This window comes from Actinia tenebrosa, unplaced genomic scaffold (assembly GCF_029948245.1).
Source record: "Actinia tenebrosa isolate PJP-AT-01 unplaced genomic scaffold, QUT_ActTen_1.0 PGA_scaffold0__85_contigs__length_37466705, whole genome shotgun sequence".
Lineage (NCBI taxonomy): Eukaryota > Metazoa > Cnidaria > Anthozoa > Actiniaria > Actiniidae > Actinia > Actinia tenebrosa.
This window is the reverse complement of record NW_028292569.1, coordinates 7,373,488-7,388,954: the sequence shown is the minus strand read 5'-3', so window position 1 is coordinate 7,388,954 and position 15,467 is coordinate 7,373,488. Positions and strand designations below refer to the sequence as shown.

General features: G+C 38.3%; 1 protein-coding gene across 1 annotated transcript; it reads right to left on the bottom strand.

Annotated features, from left to right (window-relative positions):
- Positions 1 to 2,072: 2,072 nt before the first annotated feature.
- LOC116308956 (putative inactive 1-aminocyclopropane-1-carboxylate synthase-like protein 2) lies at positions 2,073 to 14,711 on the bottom strand. Its single transcript, XM_089028205.1, has 15 exons — positions 14,580 to 14,711; positions 12,722 to 12,781; positions 11,705 to 11,775; positions 10,280 to 10,349; positions 9,607 to 9,673; positions 9,400 to 9,497; positions 8,104 to 8,181; positions 7,469 to 7,569; positions 6,539 to 6,628; positions 6,097 to 6,142; positions 5,616 to 5,726; positions 5,007 to 5,037; positions 4,325 to 4,467; positions 3,302 to 3,455; positions 2,073 to 2,739 (listed from the first exon to the last, which is right to left on the bottom strand). Exons 1-15 carry the CDS (start codon positions 14,688 to 14,690, stop codon positions 2,660 to 2,662), a joined length of 1,311 nt encoding a protein of 436 aa, XP_088884331.1. The 5' UTR covers positions 14,691 to 14,711; the 3' UTR covers positions 2,073 to 2,659.
- Positions 14,712 to 15,467: the final 756 nt, after the last annotated feature.

Here is a 15,467-nt window from a genome sequence, read left to right as displayed (position 1 = left end):
CATCCCACGCTTTAGAACAAAAAGCAATTCTTTTATTGGGATTGACTCACCGCTGGATGTCTTTGAAGGGAAACAAAAACCACCATTGCACTACAACGGTTGGTTCAAGCTGTGAAGAGCTCAGCGATGTGGCCCGGTGTCTTTCTAAATTAAATATTGATATTTGAACGATCTTGCTACACAGTTATCAAATGTTTTATTGATGTATTAATGTCAAAACGGCTCAAACTTTCGTAGTTATTGGCGGAAAATATTTCATTTTGACAAGAGATAAAATATTTCGACACAACAAACAACATTGCGTGAATGCCTAGTTTCCAAATCTCCTGTCCTAGATCGGGAGAGCCTACTTAGCGAGCAGTTGATATATTGTTTTCATAAAAATACAATGAATCACAGCTACAATCGATAGAACGACAAGAGAATACAATAAATTTACTGAATGCATTACAACAACTGAGTACTACGGTAACGAGTGAAAAACGTCTGCGCATGCTCTGAAATCGTATGCAAATTACTCAAGACATAAGTAAATTTGACTTTCAAACATACCTGATAAATTGGACTTCACAAAATGCCAAAACTTAGTGTCCATGCTTGAAACTTAAGGCTAATTCTTTTATATTGTGTTCGTTAATTCAGTATCTTTTCTGACAAATGCGTACTCTCGAACTTTTTTGTATACTTGCTTGGAGAAAACAAACATTTATTTTCTCACTCAAACTCTTCAAAATTCTTAGAAAACGTGCTGAAGTACACGCATGCGCAAACTAGCCGCCATATTGGTTGACCTTGACAAAAGATTAGGTCTTGGTGTCTATTGTCATTTCAATTAAAATGACAGAATGATTTTTGCTCGTTTGGTTTTTATGTGAAGGTATTCAATGCCCCACATTGCTTTCTTGCGATGAAAAATGTTCTATATTTCGTTTTCTGGTTTCCTGACAAACGGCAAGATTATTTAGTAATTCATTACAGTCAAAACGGCTCAAGCATACTACCCTCCCCCCTAGGTTCATTAATGCTTTCATTATTCGAATATTCAAATATATCATCCTTTTCGAGATTACGAAGACTCAGTATTCGAAATAACAACCGATTCAAAACTCGAATTCTGATTGGATATATAAGCGACACCATAATCCAATCAGAATTCGAGTTTTGAATCGGTTATTATTTTGAATTCCGAATCTTCATTTTCTCAGAAAAGAAAAAAATCACTATTCGAACAATGAAACCGTTAATGAAATCTAGGAGGATAAGTTTGAGCCGTTTTGACTGTAATACATGAATAAAACATTTGATAACTGTGTAGCAAGATCGTTCAAATGTCAATATTTAATTTAGAAAGACACCGGGTCACATCGCTGAGCTCTTCACAGTGGCGGATCTAGGGGTGGGTTTTGGGGGTTGCAACCCCCCCTATGAGAGCCATCGGGATTTATTTATTTATTTATTTGGCATGACAACACCAACAGCATCACGAGTTTTATTAAAACAGGGGTGCCGAACACATTTCGCTCGCTTTTTTTTCTATACGCCGTGTGTGGGACCTGAAACAACCATGCTCGCCTGCAGCAATAATCGTCCCCCTTATCCTTTGGTCTGTTATATCTCTCCACCACCTCAATCAATGCTGCAACCCCCCCTTTGAAAAAATCCTGGATCCGCCCCTGCTTCACAGCTTGAACCAACGTTTAGTGCAATGTTTGATTTTGTTTCCCTTCAAAGACATCCAGCGGTGAGTCGATCCCAATAAAAGAATTGCTTTTTGTTCTAAAGCGTGGGATGTATAAATTCTTAAGAAAAGCCTGACTTTCACTCAACTATGAAACAGCGCCAGCGCTTTTTCAAAGTTGATTCACTACGGCTATAACCTCTGAAGTTTTGGCTTTCGGGTTATAAATTCGATATCACTTCTAAATACAAATATATAAATAAAGATGAATAAAGATGAATATGAATAAAGACACACTTTTTGAAGACAAAAAACATATCATTCCCAATAAATATAGTAACTGATATATAAATGTATAAAAAAATAAATATAATATTTATCATCAGCACTGAAATTGGAAAGTAGTTGAAATTCCAATTTCGAATTATCGTTTTCCTGCAAAACATTATAGGATTTATAGGATATGAAAATATGCAAATTAGTTTATATATGGATATATAGATATAGATATACTTGACTTTTGCAGAATTTTTGCAAATCCTTATGTATATATATACAGCGCTTTGCAAAAATTCTGCAAATAAGGCGAATATCGATATCAGGTGCATATCGATATTAGGAGCAAAGTTGTCCAAAAATATATCATAAGAGCATTATAAAACGGCTTCTTATGTCTCTGTATTATTATGACATAAACATATAAGCAAGAGACTCGGATACGCCTTGTGCACGTGTTTCTAAGTTTGCTTCTCTCGTGGCCTACAGCCCCACCGTGTTTATATCACAGCACAGACACATGCGCGCACGCTTTATATTCATTAAATTCAGCACGTCGGCCATTATAAAGTCACGTGAGTTAAAGTGTGGGGACGAAATAGAGAGATCAAGAATGTAATTTAAAGGTGGTCAAAATTTCTAATTCCAAAACCGCTATGACGTCAAAATATATACGACACGCCTTCATGACGTCACTGTCTTCCATCACTGGGTCTTCGTTTCATTTTGATGCTTGGAAAGTTCTTCTCTTCGCTTTTGAACAACTTTTAAAAGTCTTTCCATCGCTGAAAATGGCATTGAAATATTGCTTATACATTGTTTAGAGGAATGTGGTCTGTAATGGAACAAGACTGAGTCAAGCTGAATGGGTCTATTGCTTAAACAATACTCAAGGGAATGGCCATATGGTCTAAAATGGGACAACATTGATTCAAGCTGAATGGGTCTATTGCTTATACGATACTCAAGGGAATGGCCATATGGTCTGAAATTGGACAAGACTGAGCCAAGCTGAATGGGTCTATTGCTTATACAATACTCAAGGGAATGTTCATGTGGTCTGAAATGAGCCCAACATTGAGCAAAGTTGAATGGATTTAAGTGTTTCAAGAAAATGGTCATGCGACAATTAATGGTTTGAGAAGTCATTTCAAGTCATTTCATATAAAGCATTCTTTCTAGGTATATGGAACCTATAGAGGTAACCTTGACCGTTTTAACTGTAACTGAAGGGACATGTTTTAATTTTAAGAACAAGCAGGGGGAGCCACCACATTTTTTCCTCTAAAGACGAAAAACTCCACCACCCCCCCTCCCTCCACCCCAGTCCTCCATTATCGTTCCTACCTATTTGAAGAATTTTGGGATCCTCAGCAAAAATAATCCTAAACCATCCTGGTTCATTGCAGGTGAAGGCAACACTCGGACTTATGTACAGTTTGTTGTCCATAAAATACTCAAATAGCTCCCACTCATCTTCAAATGTTTGAGACTTTAAAAACTGTAATAAATAACAAAGATGAAGAAAAGACGTTTGGGATTGGTCAGAAAGTAGGGGGTGGTGGGTCATAAATAATTAATTATTGAAAGTCAAAACCCTCGTGATCCAGCCCATGTTTTAAGCACAATAGAGTATGATTCACCCCTGTATAACATCTAAAGAAATAGAAGAACCAGACCATACGAGACTCCGCCATGGCGGTCCCAAGCCCGTATGAGAAATGAGGAGGGTTGGGCGAAGGGCTAGCAACCCTTCCCTGTAAAAACTAAAACCGCTACAGAAACATCACTAACAGAGAAACGATGGCATTCAGATTTTGTTGATGGCCTATACCCCACGAGGGGTGTACAGGCTTAGGAGGAGGAGGCCTTATGAGACTTCACATGATCTACCCCTTATTTGAATCTAATGAATTGTGCCACACCCAGTTTTTCATACCCCACCCTTAGCTTTACTTTCTTACCTGATGGAATGCTTATTTTCTCATAAACCACCCTTATTTGAATCTACAAAAAGTGTCCCACACCCAGTTTGTCATACCCCACCCTCCGCTTTACTTTCTTACCTGATGAAAGGCTTATTTTCTCATAAACTACCCTTATTTGAATCTACAAAAAGGGGCCCACACCCAGTTTTTCATACCCCACCCTCCCCTTTACATTCTTACAGGATGAAAGGCTTATTTTCTCATGAACCACCCCTTATTTGAATCTAAAAAGAAGTGTCCCACACCCAGTTTTTCATATTCCACCCTCCCCTTTACTTTCTTACCTAATGAAATACTTATTTTCTAATGAACCCCCCTTATTTGAATCTAAAGAAGAAGTGGTAGAAGAATAAAATGGACCAAAATAATTTCCAGAACTTACTTTTCTAAAATCTGCCCATAAGAAGAACCCTGCTTTGCATTCAAGGTGTGGGATGTCAGCTTTTTGAAGGAATTCACAGACAATCTTGTTGCTCTCTCGTAGACGCTTGTGGCTTGCAGGAACATACACCCTGTCGACCCAGTCTGTGATCAGAGATTTAAAGATTATCCTATCAATAATAGATCAATAAAATTTCGGTGTCCATGACGTGAAGGTACTGTGATAGTGCCTTGATAGAGCGCAACGGACCCCAACCCTAATATTATTTTGACCATGATATTACCGTAATGGCATGAACATTATGCCGATGCGGTGACTACCATGTGATGATGGTACCCCAGATGATGGTACCAGTTACAAGCAAACTACCATATCAAACATTGAGTGTCGTATTTCCCTGTGTCTGTTGTCTGTGAGGCAGACCCACGAGTTAGCATCGTCCCCGTATCCTTCCTCGATTTTTCAAAATTTTTCTTTTTTTACAAAAATGTTCATGTCGAATTCGTTATGAAACGAAGCCTTTTTGTTTGCCGCTTTTCCGCACAATCCAAACATGGAATTGATCATACCATACATGGAGTGAGCTTTCTCTACTCCAACTTCGACACTAACATATACAGAGTTGCTTTCATAACAAGCTTTTTGCACTCGAATCTATTTTGTTTCCTGGTTAAGGACTTACCTAAATCTTTGATGAGATTCATCAAGACATGCTGGAAAAGGGAAAAACACTATGATCAAAACCATACCTTCAAATTTAAATCAATATTTTTTTACCACGAATCTAAATTTTTTTTGCTTACTGATTGGTCGAGAGCCATGGTAAAAAGGTTATACCAAACAAATTTGAATGGACTATGCCTCGCGAGTACAAAACATTTTGACCAACTGTTAGCGTCATATCGTGGTAAATAAGAGTTGTCACACATCTGTTCAGCTGATCTGACATAATAGTGAGATACAGTGGAAATGACGTCACTGCAAAACGAAGGTGTCATAAAGCCTGCAAAATTTGACAAGCGAAATATAAATACCTGTCCACCATTGCAATGAAAATATAATTAAACTTATTAGTTATTGTGTTACTGTTATCAACCTCTTGTTAGCAACTTTTTTTTTTTCATTTGATGGACTGGAAATCCACAATTTCAAAAGAAAAAGTGACACCTCGGTTTTGCAAAATTTCTCGACTCTGATTGGCTAAAAACTCTTCTCAGATCAGCTGAATTCGATAAAATTTGAAGGTTTATGACTGTTGGGATTCCTGTGTTAGTAGAGTGTTATACAATACCTGAGTGACTGTTGACACCGTCTGAAAGTACATGGTGTTGTACAAAGCAGCTTTGAGGTCCTTGTTTTGGGTGTAAAGAACTCCACAGCGGAACCCTGATACAGCAAAATCCTGCAGAAAAAAAATATAATAAAGACTTACAAAAATATTAAATATGGTTTAGTGGTCAATTGCAGACCATGTGTCATTGCCTTGAGTATTAATTCTTTCTTTAACAAAAATGCTTTTCAGCTATGGTGCAATGTTTTCCATTTCAGACCATGTGTCATTCCCTTGAGTATTATTTCTTTCTTTACTAGGAATGCTTTTCAGTTATGGCAGTGTTTTCCCATTTCAGACCATGTGTCATTCCCTTGAGTATCATTTCTTTCTTTACCAGGAATGCTTTTCAGCTATGGTGCAATTTTTTCCCATTTCACACCAAGTGTTATTCCCTTGAGTATCATTTCCTTATTTAACGGTTGCATGCGAAAACACTTACTTTACTGAATCCCCAAATAAAATGGAATCTCTCAGGATCGGGAATGCTACAAGACATCAAATAAAAAATGTTACTTTCATATCATTTTTATTCTATATGTTTTAGTACACAATACACGGAATCGAAATGGGACCAATTTGGATAACTATTGTTCTGGACTGACTAGCCTGTGTCCAAGTGACCCTGCCCCATTTACAATAGTCCCCTCCACAGTTCCCTGCGCCATCTGGAAAGGTAGCCGTGCCTTTGCATCGAAGCGAGACGAACAGTGAGCTTGCAATGATAGAGACCTTTTTTTTAACACCTTGGACAACTATTCAGATGTCTCTATCATTGCAAGCTCACTGTTCGTCTCGCTTCGATGCAAAGGCACGGCTACCTTTCAAGATGGCGCAAGGAACTGTGAAACAGACTATCATACTGTTCTCGAGTTTACACTTACTCTGTGTAGCTTAGTACGCTGTTCATAGAAGATCCTTCATGAAAGATTGACAAGAGATAAAGCTCATCTACTATGATGTGGATTTTATGTCTGTAATCAGAGAACAAAACCACACAAAACATTAATTATTGTTTGAAACCTGAAACAACCTCTGGGCTGATCTACGTCAGGGCACGGCTAACTCACAGATTGAACCATGAAACAACCTGTGGGCTGATCTAACTCAGGGCATGGCTAACTCACAGATCAAACCCTGAAACAACCTCTAGGCTGATCTAAGTCAGGGCATGGCTAACTCACAGATCAAACCCTGAAACAACCTCTGGGCTGATCTAAGTCAGGGCACGGCTAACTCACAGATCAAACCCTGAAACAACCTCTGGGCTGATCTACGTCAGGGCATGGCTAACTCACAGATTGGACCCTGAAACAACCTCTGGGCTGATCTAAGTCATTGCATGGCTAACTCACAGATTGAACCCTAAAACAACTTCTTGGCTGATCAAAATCAGGGCATGGCTAACTCATAGATAGAACCCTGAAACAACCTCTGTGCTGATCTAAGTCAGGGCATGGCTACCTCACAGATAGAACTCTGAAACAACCTCTGTGCTGATCTAAGCCAGGGCATGGCTAACTCACAGATCTAACCCTGAAACAACCTCTGGACTGATCTAAGTCAGGGCAAGGCTAACTCACAGATTGAACCCTAAAACAACCTCTTGTCTGATCAAAATCAGGGCATGGCTAACTCATAGATAGAAACCTGAAACAACCTCTGGGCTGATCTAAGTCAGGGCATGGCTAACTCACAGATACTGTAGACCCTAAAACAACCTCTTGCCTGATCAAAATCAGGGCATGGCTAACTCATAGATAGAAACCTGAAACAACCTCTGTGCTGATCTAAGTTAGGGCACGGCTACCTACTTGTGAGCAAACTGTAGGCAGTCTTTGACCAGTTTATCTGAATAGATGCACCCAAAGGGATTGTTTGGATTGCAAAGCAATAATGCACGAATGGCGATACCCTGTTGAATTTAAAATAATCATGTAAGCCTTCAAAACATTCTACAGCAGAACCTCTAGATCTATTAAGCGAACAAATTTGGGACTTTGTCTGGGGCCTGCTTAATAGAGGGTGTCCGCTGAATAGAGGTTTGTTTTATAGTAAATACAGTGGTATGTTATAAAGTTGGGATAGTATGTGTGTGCTGATTGGTCGAAAACTGTGTTTTGTTAGTGAATGGAGCATAGTGCTGACGCCATCTACGTGCGCAAAGTGTTGCTAGATCCTGGGACCGTCTTTAATTTTGCCTAAATAGACTCAATACTGAAAATATAAATTAAAACAAATAAAACAGATTTTTCTGTGCTTCCTTCAGTAATAAAGCACTTAGGAAGCAACATAAGCACTCAAGAAGTGTGAGAAGCACTCACCTATGGCTTGTGCTTCTCCTTACACTTTTTTCGTGCTTACACCACTTCCTGTTTGCTTTATTGCTGAACCGAGCATGGAAAAAGCTGTTTTATTTATTAAATATTATAATTTTATTCTGTGTTACCTTCTTTTTGGCATCATTGAAAGCCTTTTCAATTCTCTCCACTGTCAACTCAAATGGGACTGTTTCCCCTGGTGCCGGCTGTTAAAATATGAAGACTGAAGATGAGGGCACTGTGTATATTACAGGACAAAACACTGCCTTGGTTAAAGGCAGGTTAAATTCAAAAAGTAAGGAAGGTTGTTGTAGAGGGAAAACAAAGACAGTATGGATGGATTGTAATGTCATGGTGATGATGATAATGGTGATGGTGATGATGATGATGATGATGGTGATGATTATAATGGTGATGATTATAATGGTGATGATGATGATGATGATGGTGATGATGATGGTAATGCATGGTGATGATGATGAGGATGGTGGTGATGGTGATGGTGATGATGACGATGGTAATGGTGATGGTGATGATTATAATAGTGATGGTGAAGGTGATGATGATGATGGTGGTGATGGTGTTGATGGTGATAGTGGTGATGATGATGATGGTAATGGTGATGATGATGATGATGGTGGTAATGGTGATGGTGATGATGATGATGATGGTAATAATGATGATGATGATGGTGGTGATGATGTTGATGGTGATAATAATGGTGGTAATGGTTATGATGATGGTGGTGGTAGTGATGATAATGATAATGAAGGTAATAATAATGACTTTATTTATCTTGACTATATCACGGTAACCAAAGTGACTATGTTACATGTATGTTGAACAATTAAATCTCTCAAAAAATTGCCTTGGTTGTAAAAATAACCCATTTTTTCTCCACGGAATCTACAAAGCTTTTCGCTGTTGTATCACAGCATGGGACAATCACAACAGAGCTAGGCTCCAAACTAGGTGAAGGCCCAAAGATCAAATTAGAATTTAGGAGATTATTTTTGAGGAGGGAGGAAAACTGCAGAACCCAGAGAATAACCCTTCGAAGCACTGGAGAGAACCAACTAACAACTCTACTCATATACGACATCGAGATCGGCAGGACTCGAACTCGGGCCGCATTGGTGAGAGGTGGCGCAGTAGCAGCGCATGCCACCGGTGCTTCCCATCAATAAAATAAAGACTAAAATAAACCTCTTTATCTTGGGCGTTTCTTTTATCATTTCAAACCATGCGTCATTCCTTTGAGAATATAATTCTTTGATTCTTTTGCATCCCAACAAAGAAATGATTCTCAAGGGTTATACTTGTGGTCTGAAATGGGCAAAACATTACGCCCAGACTAATTTCAATTTCATAACCGCCTAACAAAAATTTTATTGACAACCCTGAACTTGAACTCTCATATGTACCTCAGAAGACAGTGTCACAGGATAAGCAATGACATTAAATCTCATTTGTAAGTCAGACTTGAATCCTCCATAAAATGGTGCAGGAATGAGAAAGCCATCTGAAGAGGGAAAAATATCGTATTAGTCAGTCATCATCATCATCATGTATCATCATCATGTATCATCATCATATATCATCATTATCACTTGTATTGTAGTGATTGTTACCTCCAGGTTCAGCCAGCATTTCCCCTAATGCTTCGACAGCTGACCCACTCCCATTGAATGCCAATAGCTACAAATTAAAGAAATCGACAATTCATAAAATCAAATTGAATTATATAACTTCATTCCTAAAGGTTGGTTGGTCAATCGGTCAATCAGTCAGTCGGTCAGTCTGTCAGTCTGTCAGTCTGTCAGTCTGTCAGTCTGTCAGTCTGTCAGTCTGTCAGTCTGTCAGTCTGTCAGTCTGTCAGTCGGTCAGTCGGTCAGTCAGTCAGATGGCCAGTTGGCCAGTCGGCCAGTTGTTCAGTCGGTCAGTCCTTTGGTCAGGCGGTCAGTTCTTTGGTCAGGCAGTCAGTCACTCAGTTGGTCAAACAGTCAACAAATGAATTCATGAGGAAAACACAACAGAAATCACGACCACAAGAGTGTTGTAAATCTGATACAAAACTGTGTCCATTTGCATAAACTTTAAGTTGGATTTTCTTTGCCTGATTCACTTTAATTTTGAAAATTTTAGTGAAACACAAAGGAACTAACCTCGGGTATGCCTCAAGTTTGTATGTCTGATACAATGCTTTCCTTTCACTTTTGCCAGCAACCCCCCCCCCCCCCCTCCCCTTACACACACACACACACACATACTGTTTGTTACTGTAAACTGTAACAAATTACTTACATTCTCTGGATCAATTGGTTTTGCAGGCTTGCAATAATGTGTAAGAAATGCTGCAATGGTTTCCCTAAAGCTACAACAAGGAAAAAATAATGAAATTACATAAATAAAATTTCTTTAATTTTTCTTTTCTTAAAATAACTGACCCCAAGGAGGACACTGAGGTCAATGATAATGTCAATAGTTCACTTGCATTATATTGTCAGTTGCTACCATACCACTACCAGACTTTCTTTCATTTAGTTCAATACCAATTGCATGTCTCATTATTATCATGAGGAAATACAAATTTGAATAAGAAAGAAAATTTGCAAAGCATTTTGTTAGTGGGAGTACGCTATCATAAAACGTTGTATGTACCCCTTGCAGCACGTCGGAAGGCAGCTCAATTTAGAGGACATCCAAATAGGTTTCTGATTCTCAGGAGATTGAAATTCTTTTGTCTTATCCTTCAAATTGAGCTGCATTGACATCACATGCAAGGGCCTATTAGTGGGGAAAATTAGAGCGGATGCAATTAAATCGTGAAATAAAATCAAACTAAATACTAACTAATAGTATCTATTTAGTGACTAATAGTTGCTATTACTCAACCAGAGCATTTATTAAACAAAAGACACAAATGGTCTCTTGTGTATTTGTCTTTGTATGATGAATGTTCTGGTTGAGTGCTAGCAACTATTAGTATAGGAAATCGCATGATCTCGAGTACAATTTGGAATTAATAGACACTCGTAATGTTTTGAAAGTTCTTTAATTGTACTCGCCTAAAGGCTCGTGCAATTACAAGAACTTTCAAAACATTACTCGTGTCTATTAATTTCAAATTGTACTCGAGATCGTGCGATTTTTTGTTTATAGTTCACTCAACAAAATTTCAGTAAAAAATGCGAAGTGATGCCGTTCATCTTTGTCTATTTGGCGGCCGATTTCCAGTCCATCGTGCAACTGAAATGCATAAAAAAGATTAGTTCTTACGGCTTTAAAATTTTATTTATGCTTTTTAAGTACAAAATGATAGAAAGTAATTGTTTTGACATTGTTTTGGCCGTGTTGCCATAGCGACTTAATTCGGTACTCCTACGGAGTACAATTAACGCTATAATTGTACTCCTCTCGACCAATCAGAGTCGAGTAATTTTGTTGAGTGTACTATAAGTCACTAAATAGATACTATTAGTTAGTATTTAGTTTGATTTTATTTCACCGTTTAATTGCATCCATTCTATTCCAAAGCTAAAAATATGTTTATACTGTCTGGGAGAGTGACAAGGAGATTTGCAAATAAAGGGGAAGGGAAGGTTTCCAATTTTGCTTTTTCGATTGCTCATCAGATGCAATGTCAGAGATTTCTTGTCAGTCCCTCACCACAGACATCCCAGTAGCGAGAATGTCGAAAAGTTTCAAAAGAAAGTTTAAAATATGTACCTTTGAAGGCCATTCATTGGACAGTAATGGGTATAATGCTCATGGATGACATGGGATGAACTCTCGTTGAACTAGAAATTAAAAAAAAAAAAAACCAGATCTAAGGGATGAGTCATTATTTAAGTTGGAGGGGGGAGGGGGTGGAGGAGAAAATGTTTTCCAGACCCCAACCTAATAGCATTCATGTTTTTTGGGTAACCCCCTTCAATCTTTTATAAAATCCTCCCAATCCTCCTTTTGACCTTTCAAGGCCCGGGGGGGGGGGGGGGGGGGGACTCCGGGAAAAAAGTACCGTGGATGCTTGTCGGAAATTTTCAAAAAGACCCCTAAAAGATACCGGAAGTCTTTAAAAAAGGGCGTGACTGAATGATTTTTAACCCTTAAGAGCACCTAAGATAAACCATATTGATGCACGCTTCTCTTCTTTTCCGACACCCTAAGAGATACCAGAAAATGCTGATTTTCAAAAATTCGCATTTAACACCCTAAAAGATACCAAATCGCGAATTTTTACCCCTAAGAGATACGACGAGCATCCCCGGTACTTTTTTCCAGGAGTCCCCCCCCCCAGTTTTCAAGGCCCCCTATGTTCCACTAAATAATATTTGAGGGCCCCCAATTACTCTCCCCCCCCCTGACTTAAATAATAACTGGTCCCTAAGATGGTTAAGAATATCAGTATTCATTTTTTGAATTTTCTGTTGCTCAGGGTTATAGTCTAGTTATTTTGTTCAGAATGTTCATGCTTTTCAGTGAGCTGCCTCTCAGTTGGCTCAGTTGGTTTGGTGCTGGTCTATTGCTCAGGATGTTGCGTATTCAAGCCTCTAATGCCGAAACAACACTCAGGGTCTTAAATACAGTTACTGATTAGAAGGTGCTGCCTTTGCTCTAGAAATATTTGCAAATGGTTAAACCTTCTCCATGGCTCGGATGACCAAAGATATCATGTTGTTGAATTGATTATAATAGGATCCACTGCAGTACAAATATGAAAAAATAAATCAAAAATCAACTTACTTTTTCACTCAGAACATCAAACATTAACTTGTTTTCACTTGTTCCAAGATTAATAATACCCTTGAAACAGGAAAAAGGATGGGATAAGAAAAACCAAGTTGGAATATGGAATGGAATAAGTTAACTTGCACCAATTTGCAAGCAGTTTTATGTCAAAGTGAAATCCATACATGCAATGTATGCAGAAATAATGTACAGTGTAAAGAGAGCCGCAATATTATTTAAGTGCCTATGACACCTAAACCAATATTTTCAGCATTGATTCTATATGAAGATAGTTGAATGGTAAAATATTTTTATATGATTTGAGTGATACATTTTGAAGATATCAAGGTTTATACTTCCAATATGTTAATGAGTGTGTTGTCAAGAGAGGCATTTGGGTTTGTTTGTCATCATTTTTAAATTGCTGATCACTATGAGAAAACAAGTTTGCAATAACCTTTCTGAGTATTACAGTGCCATGTGCCTAGCCACCCAATTTGGCAAAATGCCATTAAATCCTTTCCTGCCCAGTGTTTCCATCCAGCTCAGTAATCACGTGCTGATTAATTCACTGAGAGCAAATGAATGAACATCTTGATTCCCATGGGTGAAATATACTGGTGAGCAAACAAACTTTCTACAACCTGTTTTGAGAGATTGTAATAAAACTGCATTTCGTAACACACTGGTCACACATTGTTTCATTCAGTTCTTTACAAGTAGCTAAAAAGAATCACCAATTTAAAAAAAATTTTGCTCACCAGTACAGACACGTGACTGTTTACTGCAAAGGGCCTTAAAAAAGACTTTTTACGAAATTATCCAGTACTAGCACAGGAAGCCCATACAAGCATTAAGAGTTGAATGTAATTTAACGAATGAAGTAAAAATAAAAGCTAATATTTAATCACGAAGTGTTGTTAACGTAACCCTTGTTCTTTAGTAGTGATTTCGAGCCATTTTAGCCAATTTTTAAAAATCTTCGCTTAAAATGGCTCGAAATCACTACTATAAGAACAAGGGTTACGTTAACAACACTTGGATACTGTATACCCAGAGTAGTCAATCGATAAAAATCGATATCGATTTTGCCAATCGATAACAATTGATACCGCTGATTTGATTGATATCGATTGTATCAATCAATCGTTAAAAATCGAACTCACACTAAATTTTTGTATCGATTTTTATCGATTGATTGATTATATACATATCGATTTTTTTCGATTTATGTTTTGAACAATTTCTATCGATGATCATACGAGGGTCGTGTGGCTACGGATTTACACCACCGGAAATTACTCTTTCGTAACCATGGCTTGACACAAACTAGCAAAAGTACTTGAAATAATTAGCTGCCTGATCTACATATAATTACTTGTGAATTAATAGTTATAAAATCTATTGCACTATCATCGACATTTTCGAATACTTTCCGTGAAATAAAGCTGATTATATGATTGTACTCATTATTGGATCGAATTAAAGCTGTCAAATCTTGATCGATCGATTAAATCGATAAAAATCGAACTCACACCAATTTTTTTTATCGATTTTAAACGATTTCCCATAAAAATCGATACAAATCAGCTGATTTCTATCGATTTTATCGATATCGATTTTTATCGATTGACTACTCCGGGGTATATTTACGAATGCCTTCTATGGCATCGATGTTTCAATATGATCAAAGTGTTTCAATGGAAAATGATTGGCACATAGCTACAGAATGTCAAGAACCAAAACTCAAAGTACAAAAGAATAAAGAGAGCAGTGCGTTTATAAAATTCAGTTATAGTAAAATTCTGAAGCTTGAAGAAAGTAAGTTTAATCGCGAAGATATGTATCGTTCATCAAAAAAATTAATTAGTACCTCTGGGTTGGTTTCTAAGTTGAAGCTGTCTTTCTGTGCTCTGGATAAAGCGTCCAGAAGCTCGTTGACAAAGTTTTTGATTTTCGTGCCACGTATAGAAATGGAAGCCATTTTGTACGAGTATCAAGACACAGGGAGCCCAAGCATGGTGAATCAAGGGTGTTGTTTTGCACTCACCTCGGGGATCTTCAATAAGCCTGAAGCGAGATGACGTTTTACCCCCGACTCTATACCAGTAATAGTTTTTAAAATTCTTTCATATTAAAATTTTTGATTCCTTAGAGAATACAGGAACAATAGTCAGAAGTAAAGAACAAAAGCAATGTGAAAAGGATTATGGTCTAGAGACGGGGGTAAACGTCATCTCGCTTCAGGCTTATTCCACAACACCCTGTGAGTTAGCCATGCCCTGACTTAGATCAGCCCAGAGGTCCGGTTTCAGGTTTCAATCTGTTAGTAAGCTGTGCCCTGACTTAGATCAGCCCAGAGGTTGTTTCAGGGTTTGATCTGTGAGTTAGCCTTGCCCTGACTTAGATCAGCCCAGAGGTTGTTTCAGGGTTTGATCTGTGAGTTAGCCTTGCCCTGACTTAGATCAGCCAAGAGGTTGTTTCAGGGTTTGATCTGTGAGTTAGCCTTGCCCTGACTTAGATCAGCCAAGAGGTTGTTTCAGGGTTCAATCTGTGAGTTAGCCATGCCCTGACTTAGATCAGCCCAGAGGTTGTTTCAGGGTTCAGCCTGTGAGTTAGCCATGCCCTGACTTAGATCAGCCCAGAGGTTGTTTCAGGGTTCAGCCTGTGAGTTAGCCATGCCCTGACTTAGATCAGTCCAGAGGTTGTTTCAGGGTTTCATCTGCGAGATTACGGACTGATATTTAAGCTCAGCAGAAGC